A 20459-nucleotide genomic window follows, 5' to 3' on the forward strand; every position below is an offset into this window, starting at 1 on the left:
GCTCTTCGCTCCAGACCTCCAGTCCGTCTCCACAGCCCGGTCCGGCCTGTTCCTGCTCCTCGCACCAAGCCAGTGGTGCGCGTCGTCAGCCCGGTCCGGCCCGTTCCTGCTCCCCGCACCAAGCCAGTGGTGCGTGTCGCCAGCCCGGTCCGGCCCGTTCATGCTCCCCGCACCAAGCCAGTGGTGCGCGTCGTCAGCCCGGTCCGGCCCGTTCCTGCTCCCCGCACCAAGCCAGTGGTGCGCGTCGTCAGCCCGGTCCGGCCCGTTCCTGCTCCCCGCACCAAGCCAGTGGTGCGCGTCGTCAGCCCGGTCCGGCCCGTTATTGCTCCCCGCACCAAGCCAGTGGTGCGCGTCGCCAGCCCGGTCCGGCCCGTTCCTGCTCCCCGCACCAAGCCAGTGGTGCGCGTCGTCAGCCCGGTCCGGCTCGTTCCTGCTCCCCGCACCAAGCCTGTGGTGCGCGTCATCAGCCCGGTCCGGCCCGTTATTGCTCCCCGCACCAAGCCAGTGGTGCGCGTCGCCAGCCCGGTCCGGCCCGTTCCTGCTCCCCGCACCAAGCCAGTGGTGCGTGTCGTCAGCCCGGTCCGGCCCGTGCCTGCTCCCCGCACCAAGCCAGTGGTGCGCGTCGTCAGCCCGGTCCGGCCCGTTCCTGCTCCCCGCACCAAGCCAGTGGTGCGCGTCGCCAGCCCGGTCCGGCCTGTTCCTGCTCCCCGCACCAAGCCAGTGGTGCGCGTCGTCAGTCCGGCACAGCCCGTGCCTGTTCCACCGGTGCCTGGTCAGGCACCGGTCAGCTGCTCCACACCGGAGCCTGAGCAATCCGCTCCACCGGTGTCCAGTCCAGCTCCGGCCAGCGGGACCAGACCAGGGGCGCTACGGGGGGGGGGGGTAGCGAGAGAGTGGTGGTCACGCCCGGAGCCAGATCCGCCTCCAAGGCGGAATGCCCACCCGGCCCCTCCCCTGTTGGGTTTGGTTGGCGCGGTCGCAGTCCGCGCCTTTGGGGGGGGGTACTGTCACGCCCTGGCTCTGGGGACTCTTATATGTTGAGCCAGGGTGTGGATTTTCTATGTGTGATTTTCTATGTTGTGTTCTAGTTCGTGTTTTATATGTTGGCCAGGGTGGTTCCCAATCAGAGGCAGCTGATTCTCGTTGTCTCTGATTGGGAACCATACTTAGGCAGCCTGTTGGCACTAGTTATTTGTGGGATCTTGTTCCGTATGGTTTGTTTTGGTGTTAACCTAGGACTTCACGTATCGTTTGTTTTGTTGTTTTGGTTCGTGTTGTGTACTGCGAATAAAGAATTTACGCTTACCACGCTGCGCCTTGGTCCGCATCTTATAACGATCGTGACACTAGAGGAGATCTGCATGGAGGAATGGGCCAAAATACCAGCAACAGTGTGTGAAAACCTTGTGAAGACTTACAGAAAACGTTTGACCTGTGTCATTGCCAACAAAGGGTATATAACAAAGTATTGAGAAACGTTTGTTATTGACCAAATACTTATTTTCCACCATCATTTGCAAATAAATTCATTAAAAATCCTACAATGTGATTTTCTGGATTTTTTTTCCACATTTTGTCTGTCATAGTTGACGTGTACCTATGATGAAAATTACAGGCCTCTCTCATCTTTTTAAGTGGGAGAACTTGCACAATTGGTGGCTGACTAAATACGTTTTTCCCCCACTGTATAAGTAGGAATAAAGTGACTAGCCAACAGGATCGATAATAGACAGTAGCAGCAGCGTATGTGATGAGTCAAAAAGGTTAATGCAAAATGGGTCAATGCAGGTAGTCCGGGTAGCTATTTGGTTAACTATTTAACTAACTATTTAGCAGTATTATGGATTAGGGGTAGAAGCTGTTCAGGATCCGGTTGGTTCCAGACTTGGTGCATCGGTACCGCTTGCCATGCAGTAGAAGAGAGAACAGTCTATGACTTGGGTGGTTGGAGTCTTACATTTGTTTTAGGGCCTTCCTCTGACACCACCTGGTATAGAGGTCCTGGATGGCAGGCTGCTCGGACCCAGTGATGTACTGGGCTGTACACACTGCCCTCTGTAGCGCCTTGCGGTCGGATGCCAAGCCGTTGCCATATCAAGCAGTGATGCAGCCAGTCAAGATGCTTTCAATGGTGCAGATGTAAAACTTTTTCTGAGGGCCCATACCAAATCTTTTCAGCCTCCTGAGGGGGAAGAGGTGTTGTTGTGACCTCTTCACGACTGTGTTGGTGTATATGGACCATGATAGATCCTTAGTGATGTGGACACCGAGGAACTTGCTCTCGACCTGTCCCACTACAGCCCCGTCGATGTGAATGGGGGCGTGCTCGGCCCTCCGTTTCCTGTAATCCATGATCAGCTCCTTTGTCTTGCTCATGGTGAGGGAGAGGTTGTTGTCCTGGAACCACACTGCCAAGTCTCTAACCTCCTCCCTATAGGCTGTCTCATCTTCGTTGGTGATCAGGCCTACCACCATCGTGTCATCAGCAAACTTAATGATGATGTTGGAGTCGTGCGCAGCCACGCAGTCATAGGTGAACAGGGAGTACAGGAGGGGACTAAGGACACACCCCTGTGGGGCCCCCGTGTTGAGGGTCAACGTGGCGGAGGTGATGTTGCCTACCCTCACCACCTGGGGTCAGCCCGTCAGGAAGTCCAGGATCCAGTTGCGGAGGGAGGCATTCCTGTCCCAGGGTCTTAAGCTATATTAGTGTGTAGCCTAAACCGTTTGAACGCTACAGATAGAAGTTGGCAGAAGAGGCTGTACCGACTTCAGACGAGTCTTGTGAGGCTTAATAGTGTGTAGGCCAAACCGTTCAGACCCTACAGACGTTTTTGTGAAAATAATGATTTTCGGGATGTCTCATGGTCTGATAAACACCGCTCTAGCTCTGCCACCTTTCACCGCAGATGAGGAAGGAAGATATCGGCAGATGCGGTGGATTGAGATGCATAGAATGCATTTTGCTTGTATGGTAGGCTCGCGTCACTGGGCAGCTCGGGGCTGGGTTTCCCTTTGTAATTTGTAAGCTGGTATAAAATAACAGGCATGGTAAATTAGTGGGATTTTGCCTGCATTTTTATACCAGCTTTTTTTGTATATCTGAAAGGGGTAGGGGGTAAAAAACATGGAAAAATAAAAGACACCTAAAGACCTAGTCAATGAGCCTACATTTTCAGACCCTGCAACCAAAACACTTGTATTGGGTCTGTGTGAATGGTTCTCTGTTATTTTTTGCAGGTAAATTCATTAACAATTCCATTGTCTAACACCTCCCTAATTTGAAACGTAAACAGCCCCCATGGTTTAACAACACCCCCACCCTTCCCAATTTGCCAGTTACCCACTGATATGTATAAAAGTAGTAAATATGCAAGAAAGTAGTAAATAATAGGCTGTTTGAAAGGGGTTACATTTCTTTAGAGGTAATATACCACATCTTCTGTCTGAAATGGGTACGTAAGCTGCACAGAAGGCTGCTGAGGGGAAAACGGCTCATAATAATGGCCGGAACAGAGCGAAAGGAATGGCATCAAACACATGGAAACCAAGCCATGACACCCACTATCTCAGATTGTTCTGAAATCGTTTCTGTAGTTAGAAACAGGTAAGATTGACATTCCTGAAACATTATTTTGTTGAAATATAATTTGATCTTGGAGAAATGTAACTAATTGATTGCACCCAAATTGGCCATTTTAATTTATAGGATTCAGATAATATTAAATAACTATAGTACCCAACATCCGATTTGGATTAAACTTCTTCCTACAGAGACATGAGGAATCCAAAATAAATTGTCAACCGATGCACACCACACCAATCCCACCCCAACAACTAGTATACAATATCAGTTCTCTATGTTTGACAAGTAGTATGAATATGCAGTTTGTTTGGAGTATTGCTTCTTCATACTTCAGAGAAATCATTGAAGTTGCTTGCATTACTTCCCATAAATTAGTGTGAAAGTACCTGGTTTTTACCACTAGATGCCACTCTTCCTGCTATACTGTCACACTCCTTTATCCATTTTGCTGGTCTCTTGTGTTTGTTAGATATACTGAACAAAAATATAAATGCAACATGCAACAATTTCAAAGATTTAAAGTTCATATAAGGAAAACGGTCAATTGAAATAAATTAATTAGGCCCTAATCTATGGATTTCACATGACTGAGAATACAGATATACATCTGTTGGTCACAGATACCTTTAAAAAAGGTAGGTCAGTATCTGGTGTGACCACCATTTGCCTCATTCAGCGGGACACATCTCCTTCGCATAGAGTTGCTCAGGCTGTTTATTGTGGCCTGTGGAATGTTGTCCCGCTCCTCTTCAATGGCTGTGCGAAGTTGTTGGATATTGGCAGGAACTGGAATACACTGTCGTACACGTCGATCCAGAACATCTCAAACATGCTCAATGGGTGACATGTCTGGTGAGTATGCAGGCATTTCAGTTTCCAGGAATTGTGTACAGATCCTTGCGACATGTGGCCACGCATTATCATGCTGAAACATGAGGTGATGGCTGCAGATGAATGGCACGACAATGGACCTCAGGATCTCGCCACGGTATCTCTGTGCATTCAAATTTCCATCGATAAAATGCAATTGTGTTTGTTGTCCTTAGCTTATGCCTGCCCATACCATAACCCCACCATCACCATGGGGCACTCTGTTCACAACGTTGACATCAGCAAACTGCTCACCCACACGACACCATACACGTGGTCTGTGGTTGGACGTATTGCCAACACGTGGAGGCCGGTTGGACCAGTGGTGGCTGGTCATAATAATGGCTGGAATGGAGTTAATGGAATGGCATCAAACACATGGAAACCATGTGTTTGATGTATTTCATACCATTCCACCTATTCCGCTCCAGCCATTACCACAAGCCCGTCCTCCCCAATTAACGTGCCACCAACCTCCTGTGGGTTGGATGTACTGCCAAATTCTCTCAAACGACATTGGAGGTGGCTTATAGTAGAGAAATTAACATTAAATTCTCTGGGAACAGCTCTTGTAGACATTCCTGCAGTCAGCATGCCAATTGCAAGCTCCCTCTTGAGACATCTGTGGCATTGTGTTGTGTGACAAAACTGCACATTTTAGAGTGGTCTTTTATTGTCCCCAGCACAAGGTGCACCTGTGTAATGATCATGCTCTTTAATCAGCTTCTTGATATGCCACACCTGTCAGGTGGATAGATTATGTTGGCAAAGGAGACATCCCCACTAACAGGGATGTTAACAAATTTGTGCACTAAATCTGAGAGAAATAAGCTTTTTGTGCATATGAAAATGTTTGGGATATTTTACTTCAGCTCATGAAACATGGGACCAACACTTTACATGTTCCATTTATATTTTTGTTAAGTGTAGATCACAACACTTCCTTTGCAACTTTGTGTAGAAAACCAATAGATCCTCACAATTCAAGCCAGTCCTCCATTTAAAAGACATGTAGTTAGTACTTCTCTTAGCAACCAACACTTCAACCCAACTCTCCTTGAATAGTCCAACAAGTGTGAGCTCTCTGAGAGGACTATCCCTATGGTGCAATTCTCATATGAAGATTTCCTACAAGCCCAAAACTTTGATGGAGAAATGGGCTAGGGATTAACATGTTGTGGCAACCCTGATAAAATAATACAATTATAAATCATTGCATGGTAGTCTTATGTTTTTCAACAATATTTTTAGAAAACAGCTCTATATATAGTGTGATTACTGACATTTACCATTAAACCCAACCTAACCCAATACCATTAACATTGTAAAAGACTATACAGTGTGTGTTTGTGAATTTACTGGCTTGAATTGTGAGGACGACCACACAAGTTATTTTCATCATGTGCAAAAGCTATTCGTTTTCTACCCAAAGTTGCAAAGGAAATGTTGTGATCTATTTAATAAACACAAGAGACCAGCAAAATGGATAAAAGAGTGTGACACTATAGCATGAACAGCGGCATCTTGCACACCAATTTATGGTAAATAATGCAAGCGACTTCAATTCACAGGGAATACATTACATAGTATGAAGAAGCAATACACCAAACTGCAGCTTAATACTTATTGTCAGACATAGAAAACTGATATGGTATACTGATTGTTGGGGTGGGATTGGCGTGGGGTGTGGGAGGTCCATTGGTGGCTTTTGATAATTTTTTGGGATTCCTCATTTCTTACACATTGGTAGGAGGACGTGTGGTCCAAATCGGATGTTGGGTTCTATATTTATTGAATATTATCTGATTCCTATAAATTAAAACGGCCGATTTGGGTGCAATTAATTCGCTTAATTTTTCAGATATAACATTAGATTTCAACAAAATAATTTTTAGGAATGCTAATCGTATCTGTTGCTAACTACATAATAGATTTCAGAACAATCTAAGATGGTGGGTGTTGAAATCCTCTTTCTTGTGCTTTTTAAGGTGGAACGACCCTGAGAGTCTTTCCAACAATTACATGTTAACACACCAGAAGGCAGCTAATTGAAATATTACACTGGTAGGATAGTGTAGTTGTAGAACCATGAAAACATATAAAATAGCTTTGTTTTATGATTAAAAGGTTTATAATATGACACTGTTGTAGTGTATTTTATCAGTGACAGCTTAGATTCACTATCAATCTGTTACTCCTTAAAAATGGTGAACATTTCACAGCATATATACTTACATTTTACATTTTAGTCATTTAGCAGACCCTTTTATCCAGAGCGACTTACAGTTAGTGAGTGCATACATTTTTCATACTTGTTATTTTTTATGATTTATATCAATATAATGTAATATATCAATATAATAATATCAGTATATTTATACCAATATCATATTTCACAATTAAAAAGCAGCACCTGAAGCCTTACACCTGCGTACTACACAAGCCTACACACTGATCTTATGTCAGTTTAGCATTTTTCCCCCACTAGTGAATTTTAAATAATTTTGGGTGGATAAACTGATTCCAGATCTGCGGCTAGGGAAAACGCCCATCAGCCCTGTTTCCTGGTGGACTGCCACGTAACAGCACAAGCGCTCAGCTGGCAGAGTGGGCGACGTGTACCCGGCAGGTAGCAATATTACCGGAGCAGGAAAATATCTCACAATAAATCCTAAATACGATATAAACTAGGGGTGTCATGGGGGGATTGCAGAGTGTCGAGATACCGGGAGGAGGATCCGAAGGCTACCATGTTCTTCGGGTAGCTATGTGTTTGGTTTTCTTTTTCATGTCCGCAATGAATGTTAGCTAGCAAGCATCCGCAGGAATGGTCCCTCAGCAGGACCTAATTGTGGTCTCACCGTCAGATAGAGGCCGGGGATCACATTCTGGCCTACATGTAGCTAATAGTAAGAAGCAGTGTTAACGCTATTTCCCCCAGCATTTGCTACAGTGGCATTTTGGAATTGTGCAAGTTAAACGTTTGAAAGGTATGTGTTTTATTGGTTGCATGTATTGTTTAGCAATCAAGGTTAGCTCTCAAAACAATCAGGCAGCTTACTTGCTAACATGAATGGGGTTTGAATAAGCTAGCCAGCTCAACGCTATCTAGCTGTCAAAACAATAACTTTTGTAGGTGCAGCCGCGTTGCTGACAGAATCCTCCGCATCACATTATCATGTTTCTTTCTACACATTTGTCTGACCACCTGAATGTCACATTGCGCCCTAAATGTATAGACCTCCATGTTCAAACCTTCACATCAATATGTCGACGTGACAAGCATCTATTTGAACTTGAGATAGACAGACAAGTAGACAACCTTCGGGTATTACAGGTGTAGCTTGTAATAAATACCTGTTTCATGCTAAGGCTACTGCTAAAAGTTCGAAGATGATGTGACGCTACCTAACCTCTGCCAAGAAGACTTTACCTCGGCTGGACCTCATGGCACAGGCAGTAGTGTGAATACCCTGCAACTGCTCCTTCCTTGTTCAAGCCTTGCTCCAGCTGCTCCCTTTCAATCTCAAAATACAGTTGTTACAAGGCATGATGTCTCTCTCTTCTCCCAAGGTTCAGGAGAACTCTCCAGGACACCGGGCAGGACTGGAGCCTTTCTTTGACTTCATCGTCTCCATCAACAATGAAAGACTGGTAAGCATATACATGCTGTTGAATAAACATGTTCAACACACACTGACTATAGGCACATACACAAACCCCCACTGACGGTGAGGATGCTGGTGTAAAGTATATAGCTGAAATGCAGGGATGGGAAACTTTGATGGGGGTGGGGGCCACAAAAAAAAAAAAACGGAACTCATCATGAGGTGCCGCAGTGGCTCGTGTGTCTGTGTACCCTCATCCATACCCCCCCCACCTTGCGAGCAACACATTTTAGCGGCCCCCTTGTGACAGCAAAGAGAAAAAAAGTACATTTTAAAGTTCATTTCCTGCAATTCTACACATTTTGTCAAGGGGCGGAGAGAAGATTTTGAAATTTCATAACTTATTTCCTGCAATTCTACATATTTTGCCATAGGTTGGAGGCAAATGTCAGCAGTTTTTAATATGATAACTGATGATCAATTGGCCCCACCCCGGTCGGTAATTCGACCATGCTTACTACAAGTTTAGATAGCTGGCCGCTAGACTAATTTACCAATCCCCCCCCAAAAATTTTTTTTGACATGGACTGCTGATGCACAACCAAATTTCTAAATTGCACCTTGTGTATTGTATTATTCTAACTCTCAACAGTAAGTTGAGACCCTGACTGAGTCCCCCGTCCCCCCGCGGGCCTATAAAAGGGAAGGGGCCGCCAGTTGCTCATCCCTGCTCTAATGGATGTCCGTGCTACTCATTCTAATTCTATAATTTATTCTATCTCTGTTTCAGAACAAGGACAATGACACCCTGAAGGACCTACTGAAGGCCAGTGTGGAGAAGCCGGTCAGGATGCTGGTCTACTCCTCTAAGACCCTGGAGCTCAGGGAGTCCACCGTCACCCCTAGCAACCTCTGGGGCGGCCAGGGCCTACTGGGAGTCTCCATACGCTTCTGCAGCTTCGAGGGAGCCAATGAGAACATCTGGCACGTGCTGGTGAGTAGCCAGTAGCCGAAAGGTTTGCCCAATTTAGCTCACCCCTGTGTACCAGGCAGGTGTAACTCTTGGTATCAGGTGATTATCCAAGGTTCTCTCTCTTTCTCAGGAGGTGGAGCCGAACTCTCCGGCAGCCCTGGCTGGCTTGCGGCCTCACACTGATTACATCATAGGAGCCGACACCGTTATGAACGAGGTGCGTATAGTGACAAAACTACACCACGCATTCTACTCTAGGAGTAAAGACGGCGAGCGTCACAAACTAGCCAATAAGCATTTGGATATAAGTCATTGAAGGTGATCGCTATCTCTTCCTCCCTTCCACCTCTCAGTCGGAGGACCTGTTTTCTCTGATAGAGACCCATGAGGGGAAGGGGCTGAAGCTGTATGTCTATAACACAGACACAGACAACTGCAGAGAGGTGGTCATCACCCCCAACAGCGCCTGGGGAGGGGAGGGCAGGTAACCAACGTACAATACACAGCACACACACACATCTCAGTCTGAATAGTGACATAATCTCCTGTTCCCCTGTTCCAGTCTGGGATGTGGGATAGGATACGGATACCTGCACAGAATTCCCACCCGACCATTTGAAGAGGGGAAGAAGATCAGTTTTCCAGATCATATTCCCAGTGGTGAGCCCATCAGGCCGCTCAAGGACGGATTCACTCAGGTTAGTATCAACCCAGAACTCGACCAAAACAGACCCCAGAATCAGAACAACTAGAACTGCCTGGACAATCAGTCACTTTATTTTTTTTTGCAATCCTTTTGCAATAACATCATATATTGGACCTAGAGGGCTGAAATGACCAGACCACTGTAGCTTTAGTCTCAGCCTCATAATACTATTCCATCGATTTGAAGTATCCTCTACTTATTTGCATGTTTTCCCCACTCTTGGTTCAATGCTTCCCCTCCACCCCCTCATCAGGGAAGGTTATGAGCTATGAGAGGCTCATTATGTAAGATGACTGTCCCTCCCAGTGCCGACAGGCATGTCAGAGAGGAAAGGTGTTTATTAGAATTAATAATTACTTGTTTAAATGCACTTGACCTTACCTGTTCATCAACTGCCCCTCTCTCATATTTCTCTATTCCGCCCTCATTCTCATCTCTCTTTTTTTTCTGTCTGTCTTATTTCTTTCCCCTGCTCAGGTTCAGCTGTCAGCTGTAACCCCACCGCCTGCCGTGCCTTCTGTCCCCACGGGGCTCGAGGATTCACTGTCCGGCCTGTCAATCAGCTCAGCCCCGCCCACTATCCCCAGCGAGTTTCGGACAGGTACCTCATCTCTCTGAATCTTTTGCTCTCTCACAACATAATATGGTATCAAAGTGTTATGAAATGGAATGTGGCACCAGGGTTAAACTAATCATTTTTCACATTGCTCCAGATGGCCTCCCTGCTCCTATCAAACTCCCATTGGAAATTAATGATCTCAGTCAATGCTACGGATGGTCAAAAATATCCTCTCTCCCTATGCATTTTTGTGCTGACAGCCAGGGTTGAGGTCAATTCCATTTCAATTCAGAAAGTAAACCCAATTCTAATCCCCAATTTTCCTCATTGAAAAGCATTGAAGAGAATTGGAGTTTCAGTGTTCGGAATTCACTGGAATTTAAATGGAATTGACCCCAACCCTGCTGACGGCTCCTCTCGCTCTCTTTCTCTCCCTCTCTTTCCCAGGTCTCCCCACCGTTCCCCTGCTGCCCACCTCCATCAGCGCCTCCCTGAGCCCCCTAAACCCTGCCACCACGACCTTCAACCCCGCCACCACGCTACCAGGTCAGCACACGTTTCTCTTCAGAATGTTGTTTTATGATCAAATTGAAACTATCAAATCATACACTTTTCTACACTGACAAAATATATGTTTATTTGTGTGCTATTGTAGGTCTGATGCCTCTCCCGGGCAGCCTCTCCACACTTCCAAACCTCACCAACCTCAACCTCGGCGCACTACCAGGCCTCAGCGCTGTGTCGTTAGCAGGTATTAGTGGGCTACCGCCACCTGGAACAGCAGGTTTATACTACCAGCAGCTAATGTTAGCAGCTATTGTTAAGTGGGTTACCGCCCCCAGGGGTTAACATTATGTATTAGTGTACATATTCCTGTGTTCATTTACAGATCTCTCTCTTCTTCTCCCCCTTCCATTGCAGGTTTCCCTCCACTCGCCCCCCTCCCTCCTCTGAACCTGCCCGGTCTCGCCCCCCTCCTCCCCATGCCCGCCATGCTGCCCCAGCTACCCCTCCTGCCCCCAGGGGTAACATCTTTTCCCCCGGTCGACCTCTCCTCCCTCACCCTTCCAACAGTCGCCCCAGCTCCAGAGAAGCAGACCCTCCCTGATGCCACATCTACTACCACAGTTCCCTCTACTGCCAAGGGCAGCAACAATATCACCGCCACAGAACTGCCCCCACGGGCGGAAACCGCCCCCACGGAATTACAGCCTTCCACGGAGATGACGACGACGTCGTCGTAACACAGGAAGAGTCTCAGACCCAGAACCAAACCTACCAGTTTCTCTCTCTGTCTCATTCTCTCTCTTTCTCCCTCTCATATTTATTTAGCCAGGAGGGACAGAAGCATGTTTGTAGCAGTGAGGCTGGCGCACTCAGAAGGCAGTCAGTTGGAAATGTGGAGCAGAGGAATGAATGATGGATAGATGGGATGAAGGAGTGGCTAGAAGCAAGGTAGCCCTACAAGCCTGTCTGTCCCACACGGCCTCAGTTTCATACAAAATTCAAATTATCTTCTGTACATCAGCATTTTTATAACCTCCCAACCCTTTAGTAAACCCAGAAATCTCTTAGTTAGATATTCCTTCATATATTCATTTTTGTTAAATTTATTTGTTTCTGTTAAAGGGGAAATCTGCAGTTATTACATCAATTTTTCGACTTATAAATTAATTATATGTACCCATTGATTCTTGAACCCCATTCTAACCCAATATATAAGCTTGTTTTATGCCAATGTTTGTAAACAAAGTAGATATAAACAAACACTATAAAGCCTCAACCTGCTTAAAACGAACTATAATTTTGATATCATGGATGGTCAGTCCTTGCATTTCTCCAGTCCCATCCCTAAGCTTTTTACCGAAACCGGGGCAGGGAGTACGGTTTGTTTCGACTGTTGATTGCTGCTTTAAATAATGAAATCTGCATTATTTTATGCCACATTTGTGTTCTGAAATCATTAGGCATGCATGTTTGTTTCTATGCACCGTTAGTTTAAACAGAACTCTAAACCCTTCAACGCTATGTGAGGGTGGTAATCACTAGATGGCTATGCCAGAGGTGACCAAAATGGAGATATAGTCAGAACTATGAACATTAACTATTTGTGGCTGGGGTAGGGTATGTGGTTAAAATCGTATGTTATGCGCTGTAGTACAATCGCAGAAAGAACAATGAGCCAGATGTTTCACCGGATGTATAAATCTGAAGCATCCAGTTGGTGTTTCCTCTCACCTCCAAATATGGTGATGAGAGGAAGCCCAGTGGCCAGCATTGGGAGAAGATGGGACAATATGGATTTTGGCTGAGATTATGCTAATTTTGTCAGCGATTAAACGTTTGATCTCAATACAGTTTTCTGTTCCCAAAACTCGAATATGTTACGAACAGAGTGGACTAACTTTACCCTTTGCCAAAGTTTCCAAAAATGGGAGTTCTTTAGGAGTGCAAGGAAGAATTGAGTTATTGCACACACGCAGTTCAGAGTAGACGTTCCCTAATGGTAATATGCAAACACATGCTAGAACAGGCCAATAGGATCTCGATAGCTCGTGCTTGGCTCTTCCCACCTCCTTTCTTGTTCGGCCCACTGATTGATTTGCTCCCGTTGGAAACGACAGGCTGTGGTCTATCTTGGGTTATAAACATCTCTGGCATGACCAGATGGTGGGAAATGGAAGGCGCAGTGGGACTGTTCAACCATATAAGGGCGCTGTGTACCAACTTTATGTTAACATCCTGTATATACATACTCGAGCAATAAAGCCAATGAAATTTTACAGTACTTTTTATTTGTGTGTGTTTTTATATTTTTTGTAAAAAAAAAACATTTTATAGAATAGCCTACTTTTTACGTTTTTGCCTTGCATGTTCCATTGTCTGCCTAAAATGTACCCTGAACAAAAATATAAACGCAACATGTAAAGTGTTGGTTCATGAGCTGAAGTAAAATAACCCAGAAATGTTCCATACACACAAAAAGCTTATTTCTCTAAAATGTTGTGCACAAAATTATTTACATCCCTGTTAGTGAGCATTTCTCTTTTGCCAAGATAATCCATCCACCTGACAGGTGTCACATATCAAGAAGCTGATTAAACAGCATGATCTCTACACAGGTGCACCTTGTGCTGGGGACAATAAAAGGCCACTAAAATGTGCAGTTTTGTCACACAACACAATGCCTTAGATGTCTTAAGTTTTGTGGGAGCATGCAATTGGCATGCTAACTGCAGGAATGTCCACCAGAGCTGTTGCCCGAGAATGTAATGTTAATTTCTCTACCATAAGCCACCTCTAACATCGTTTTAGAGAATTTGGCACTACGTCCTAATGGCCTCACAACCACAGACCATGTGTAACCACACTAGCCCAGGGCCTCCACATCCGTCTTTTTATCCTGCGGGATCGTTTGAGACCAGCCACCCAGACAGCTGATGAAACTGACAACGAACACAATTACATTTTATCAATTGCAATTTGAATGCACAGAGATACCGTGACGAGATCCTGAGGCCCATTGTGCCATTCATCCGCCGCCATCACCTCATGTTTCAGCATGATAATGCGCAGCCCAATGTCGCAAAGATCTGTACACAATTCCTGGAAGCTGAAAATGTCCCAGTTCTTCCATGGCCTGCATACTCACCAGACATGTCACCCATTGAGCATGTTTGGGATGCTCTGGAATGACGTGTATGACAGTGTGTTACAGTTCCCATCAATAGAAGGATTACTTTATACTATTCCAGGTATTCCTTAAAGAGGTAGGGTTTCAAGTGTCTCCGGAAGGTGGTCAGTGACTCCGCTGTCCTGGCGTCGTGGGGGAGCTTATTCCACCATTAGGGTGCCAGAGCAGCGAATAGCTTTGACTGGGCTGAGCGGGAACTGTGCTTCCGTAGAGGTAGGGGAGCTAGCAGGCCAGAGGTGGATGAACGTAGTGCCCTCGTTTGGGTGTAGGGTCTGATCAGAGCCTGAAGGTACCTTGGACATAGACTGCTTACAGGGTAAGTAAACCAATGTGTCATTTTGTAATTTGGGTGAACTATCCTTTTAACTCTGCATCATTGAGAAGGGCTCTTAAGTGAGCATTTCATGGTAAAGTATTGATTGGGGACTTATTTATGGAGGAATGTAACTGTTTTTCTGGGTGATTTGTGATGTTTTACTTGTGCTTCCCATGACTGTGTTTTGTATTTTAATGTATGTATATATATATATATATACACACACACACACATACAGTGCATTCGGAAAGTATTCAGACCCCTTGACTTTTTCCACATTTTGTTACGTTACAGCCTTATTCTAAAATCTACATACAATACCCCATAGTGACAAAGTAAAAACAGGTTTTTAGAAATGTTTGCTAATTTATATATAAAAATATATACAGTACCAGTCAAAAGTTTGGACACACCTACTCATTCAAGGGTTTTTCTTTATTTTTACTATTTTCTACATTGTGGAATAATAGTGAAGACATCAAAACTATGAAATAACACATGGAATCATGTAGTAATCAATTACACATTTTATATTTGAGTTTCTTCAAATAGCCACCCTTTGCCTTGATGACAGCTTTGCACACTCTTGGCATTCTCTCAACCAGCTTCATGAGGTAGTCACCTGGAATGCATTTCAATAAAAAGTTAATTTGTGGAATTTCTTTCCTTCTTAATGCATTTGAGCAAATCAGTTGTGTTGTGACAAGGTAGGGGGGTATACAGAAGATAGTCCTATCTGGTAAAATACCAAGTCCATATTATGGCAAGAACAGCTCAAATAAGCAAAGAGAAACGACAGTCCATCATTACTTTAAGACATGAAGGTCAGTCAATGCGGAACATTTCAAGAACTTTTAAAATTTCTTCAAGTGCAGTCGCAAAAACGATCAAGCGCTATGACGAAACTGGCTCTCATGAGGACCGCCACAGGAATGGAAGACACAGTGTGTTATAGTGTTAATATTATATATATATATATAAACATACATATATAACACAATGATCTGTCTGTCTGGCATGGTCTGGAGGTAGAGGAGAGGTGTATAGGTTAGTGTTAATATAATATATATACAGTGGGGGAAAAAAGTATTTAGGCAGCCACCAATTGTGCAAGTTCTCCCACTTAAAAAGATGAGAGAGGCCTGTAATTTTCATCATAGGTACACGTCAACTATGACAGACAAAATGAGAAAAGAAAATCCAGAAAATCACATTGTAGGATTTTTTATGAATTTATTTGCAAATTATGGTGGAAAATAAGTATTTGGTCAATAACAAAAGTTTCTCAATATTTTGTTATATACCCTTTGTTGGCAATGACACGGGTCAAACGTTTTCTGTAAGTCTTCACAAGGTTTTCACACACTGTTGCTGGTATTTTGGCCCATTCCTCCATGCAGAACTCCTCTAGAGCAGTGATGTTTTGGGGCTGTCGCTGGGCAACACAGACTTTCAACTCCCTCCAAAGATTTTCTATGGGGTTGAGATCTGGAGACTGGCGAGGCCACTCCAGGACCTTGAAATGCTTCTTACGAAGCCACTCCTTCGTTGCCCGAGTGGTGTGTTTGGGATCATTGTCATGCTGAAAGACCCAGCCACGTTTCATCTTCAATGCCCTTGCTGATGGAAGGACGTTTTCACTCAAAATCTCACGATACATGGCCCCATTCATTCTTTCCTTTACACGGATCAGTCGTCCTGGTCCCTTTGCAGAAAAACAGCCCCAAAGCATGATGTTTCCACCCCCATGCTTCACAGTAGGTATGGTGTTCTTTGGATGCAACTCAGCATTCTTTGTCCTCCAAACACGACGAGTTGAGTTTTTACCAAAAAGTTCTATTTTGGTTTCATCTGACCATATGACATTCTCCCAATCCTCTTCTGGATCATCCAAATGCACACTAGCAAACTTCAGACGGGCCTGGACATGTACTGGCTTAAGCAGGGGGACACGTCTGGCACTGCAGGATTTGAGTCCCTGGTGGCGTAGTGTGTTACTGATGGTAGGCTTTGTTACTTTGGTCCCAGCTCTCTGCAGGTCATTCACTAGGTCCCCCCGTGTGTTTCTGGGATTTTTGCTCACCGTTCTTGTGATCATTTTGACCCCACGGGGTGAGATCTTGCGTGGAGCCCCAGATCGAGGGAGATTATCAGTGGTCTTGTATGTCTTCCATTTCCTAATAATTGCTCCCACAGTAGATTTCTTCAAACCAAGCTGCTTACCTATTGCAGATTCAGTCTTCCCAGCCTGGTGCAGGTCTACAATTCTGTTTCTGGTGTCCTTTGACAGCTCTTTGGTCTTGGCCATAGTGGAGTTTGGAGTGTGACTGTTTGAGGTTGTGGACAGGTGTCTTTTATACTGATAACAAGTTCAAACAGGTGCCATTAATACAGGTAACGAGTGGAGGACAGAGGAGCCTCTTAAAGAAGAAGTTACAGGTCTGTGAGAGCCAGAAATCTTGCTTGTTTGTAGGTGACCAAATACTTATTTTCCACCATAATTTGCAAATAAATTCATTAAAAATCGTACAATGTGGTTTTCTGGATTTTTTTTTCTAAATTTGTCTGTCATAGTTGACGTGTACCTATGATGAAAATTACAGGCCTCTCTCATCTTTTTAAGTGGGAGAACTTGCACAATTGGTGGCTGACTAAATACTTTTTTTCCCCACTGTATATAAACATACAGATATAACACAATGATCTGTCTGCTGCAGAGGATAAGTTCATTAGAGTTAACTGCACCTCAGATTGCAGCCCAAATACATGCTTCACAGAGCTCAAGTCACAGACACATCTCAACATCAACTGTTCAGAGGGGACTGTGTGAATCAATGGTCGAATTGCTGCAAAGAAACCACTACTAAAGGACACCAATAATAAGTAGAGACCTGCTTGGGCCAAGAAACACAAGCAATGGACATTATCCTTTGGTCTGGAGTCCAAATTTGAGATTTTGGGTTACAACCGGCGTGTCTTTGTGAGATGCGATCTCCGCATTTGTATTTCCCACCATAAAGCATGGAGGAGGAGGTGTGATGGTGTGGGGGTGTTTTGCTGGTGACACTGTCTGTGATTTATTTAGAATTCAAGGCACACTTAACCAGCATGGCTACCACAGCATTCTGCAGCGATACGCCATCCCATCTGGTTTGGGCTTAGTGGGACTATCATTTGTTTTTCAACAGGACAATGACCCAACAAACCTCCAGGCTGTGTAAGGGCTATTTTACCAAGAAGGAGAGTGATGGAGTGCTGCATCAGATTACCTGGCCTCCACAATCCCCCGACCTCAACCCAATTGAGATGGTTTGGGATGAGTCGGACGGCAGAGTGAAGGAAAAGCAGCCAACAAGTGCTCAGCATATGTGGGAACTCCTTCAAGACTGTTAGAATAGCATTCCAGGTGAAGCTGGTTCAGAGAATGTCAAGAGTGTGCAAAGCTGTCATCAAGGCAAAGGCTGGCTATTTGAAAAATCTCAAATATATTTTCATTTGTTTAACACTTTTTTGGTTACTACATCATGCCATATGTGTTATTTCATAGTTGTGATGTCTTCACTATTATTCTACAATGTAGAAAATAGTAAAAATAAAGAAAAACCCTTGAATGAGTAGGTGTGTCCAAACTTTTGACTGGTACTATATATCACATTCACATAAGTATTCAGACCCTTTACTTTGTTGAAGCACCGGTTCTGGCTGGGCCACTCAATGACATTCAGAGACTTGTCCCGAAGCCACTCCTGCGTTGTCTTGGCTGTGTGCTTAGGGTCGTTGTCCTATTGGAAGGTGAACCTTCGCCCCAGTCTGAGGTCCTGATTGCTCTGGAGCAGGTTTTCATCAAGGATCTCTCTGTACTTTGCTACGTTCAGCTTTCCCTCGATCCAGACTAGTGTCCCAGTCCCTGCCACTGAAAAACATCCCCACAGCATGATGCTGCCACCACCATGCTTCACCATAGGGATGGTGCCAGGTTTCCTCCAGACGTGACGCTTGGCATTCAGGCCAAAGAGTTCAATCTTGGTTTCATCAGACCAGAGAATCTTGTTTCTCATGGTCAGAGTCCTTTAGGTGGCTTTTGGCAAACTCCAAGCAGGCTGCCATGTGCCTTTTACTGAGGAGTGACTTCCGTCTGGCCACTCTACCATAAAGGCCTGATTGGTGGAGTGCTGCAGAGATGGTTGTCCTTCTGGAAGATTCTCCCATCTCCACAGAGGAACTCTGGAGCTCTGTCAGAGCAAGGCCCTTCTCACCCGATTGCCGGGTTTGGCCGGGTGCCAGCTCTAGGAAGAGTCTTGTTGGTTCCAAACTTCTTCCATTTAAGAATGATGGAGGCCACTGTGTTCTTGGGGACCTTCAATGCTGCAGACATTTTTTGGTACCCCTCCCCAGATCTGTCCCTCGACACAATCCTGTCTCTGAGCTCTACAGACAATTCATTTGACCTCATGGCTTGGTTTTAGCTCTGACATGCACTGTCAAGTGTGGGACCTTATATAGACAGGTGTGTGCCTTTCCAAATCATGTCCAATCAATTGCATTTACCACAGGTGGACTCCAATCAAGTTGTAGAAACATCTCAAGGATGATCAATGGAAACAGGATGCACCTAAGCTCAATTTTGAGTCTCATAGCAAAGGGTCTGACTACTTATGTCAGCTCTAGGAAGAGTCTTGTTGGTTCCAAACTTCTTCCATTTAAGAATGATGGAGGCCACTGTGTTCTTGGGGACCTTCAATGCTGCAGACATTTTTTGGTACCCCTCCCCAGATCTGTGCCTCGACACAATCCTGTCTCTGAGCTCTACAGACAATTCCTTTGACATAATGGCTTGGTTTTAGCTCTGATATGCACTGTCAAGTGTGGGACCTTATATAGACAGGTGTGTGCCTTTCCAAAGCATGTCCAATCAATTGAATTTACCACAGGTGGACTCTAATCAAGTTGTAGAGACATCTCAAGGATGATCAATGGAAACAGGATGCACCTGAGCTCAATTTCGAGTCTCATAGCAAAGGGTCTGAATACTTATGTAAATTAGGTATTTCCGTTTTTTAACCTGTTTTCGCATTGTCATTATGGGGGGTATTGTGTGTAGATTGATAACAGGAATAAAATAAATAAAAATTAGAATAAGGCTGTAACATCAAATGTGGAAAAAGTCAAGGGGTCTGAATACTTTCCGAATGCACTGTATATACATATGTATAATGTGTATGTTTGTGTTGTATTTTGCAGGGTACAGTTGAAAAAGAGAGCTAGATTTCAATATCTTCCCTGGTAAAATAAATAAGTCTACACCTGTCGTATTCGGCGCATGTGACAAACTTTGATTTAGATTTGACGAGTGTATACTCATTAGGCAACATGGTGAAGCCCTTTTCAGACTTCCAGCATTTTGTTGTAACTGACAACTCAGCTTTTTGACAAATGGCCTGTCTGCCATTCTCTCCTCGGGTATAACTGACAACTATCTGACCTTGGGTCAGGAAAACTCCTGGTCCTAGTTATACATAAACGTGTGTGTTGAGTGAGAGATATTATGCGCACAAACCAAAGAAGGTGGCCTTGGTAGGACTTGTAAGGCTATCTTTATTGCATATGAATGACATGACCTGACATTGCCTCCCTTCATTTCTCTGATCTGACATGTATCTGTGCTGTGTGTATAAGACAGTGATAAAACCAGTTTACATGGTGTTGAGATCTGCTGTGGCGCCTCTGTTACAGTCTGCCTATCTGCCATGATGTTCATTATAAGCCCATTTTGTAACATAAGTGTTGTCTGTTCAAAGCTCCTCACAGTCGTCCAATATAAAGAATACTGGGTAACACTATACTTAAAGCACTTTACATTCGGTACACAACCAATATGACTGTGCCAGACCATAGACTAAAACCAGCTGTAATAACTCATTATGACACCTCGTATGTCAGTGTTATGACAGTGTCATGCAGGCCTTATGACTGAGGTTCAAGCAAAGTGTTACTTAACAGAACAGAGCCTGATCAACCTGGGCTTTTCCTTCACATTTGAACCGTTTTATACAACTTTATATATGACACATGGTTTCCAGACTATAAACATTGCGGTCGTAAAACAGTTCAAAGTTATTGGTTCTCCTGGCACACAGAAACACTTCA

The 20459-nt window shown here is 44.6% G+C and overlaps 1 protein-coding gene across 1 annotated transcript; it reads left to right on the forward strand.

The window, feature by feature from the left end:
* Window positions 1-7011: 7011 nt before the first annotated feature.
* Window positions 7012-13090, forward strand: LOC311146832 (Golgi reassembly-stacking protein 2-like). Its single transcript, XM_084183428.1, has 10 exons — window positions 7012-7217; window positions 8030-8110; window positions 8855-9058; window positions 9168-9254; window positions 9391-9521; window positions 9600-9735; window positions 10221-10344; window positions 10750-10848; window positions 10958-11053; window positions 11224-13090. The coding sequence occupies exons 1-10, from the start codon at window positions 7155-7157 to the stop codon at window positions 11544-11546; spliced, it is 1344 nt and encodes a 447-aa protein (XP_084039554.1). The 5' UTR covers window positions 7012-7154; the 3' UTR covers window positions 11547-13090.
* The last annotated feature ends 7369 nt before the right edge of the window (window positions 13091-20459 follow it).

The sequence above is a fragment of the Coregonus lavaretus genome, assembly GCF_964263955.1.
Source record: "Coregonus lavaretus genome assembly, chromosome: 19".
NCBI classification, from domain to species: Eukaryota; Metazoa; Chordata; class Actinopteri; order Salmoniformes; family Salmonidae; genus Coregonus; species Coregonus lavaretus.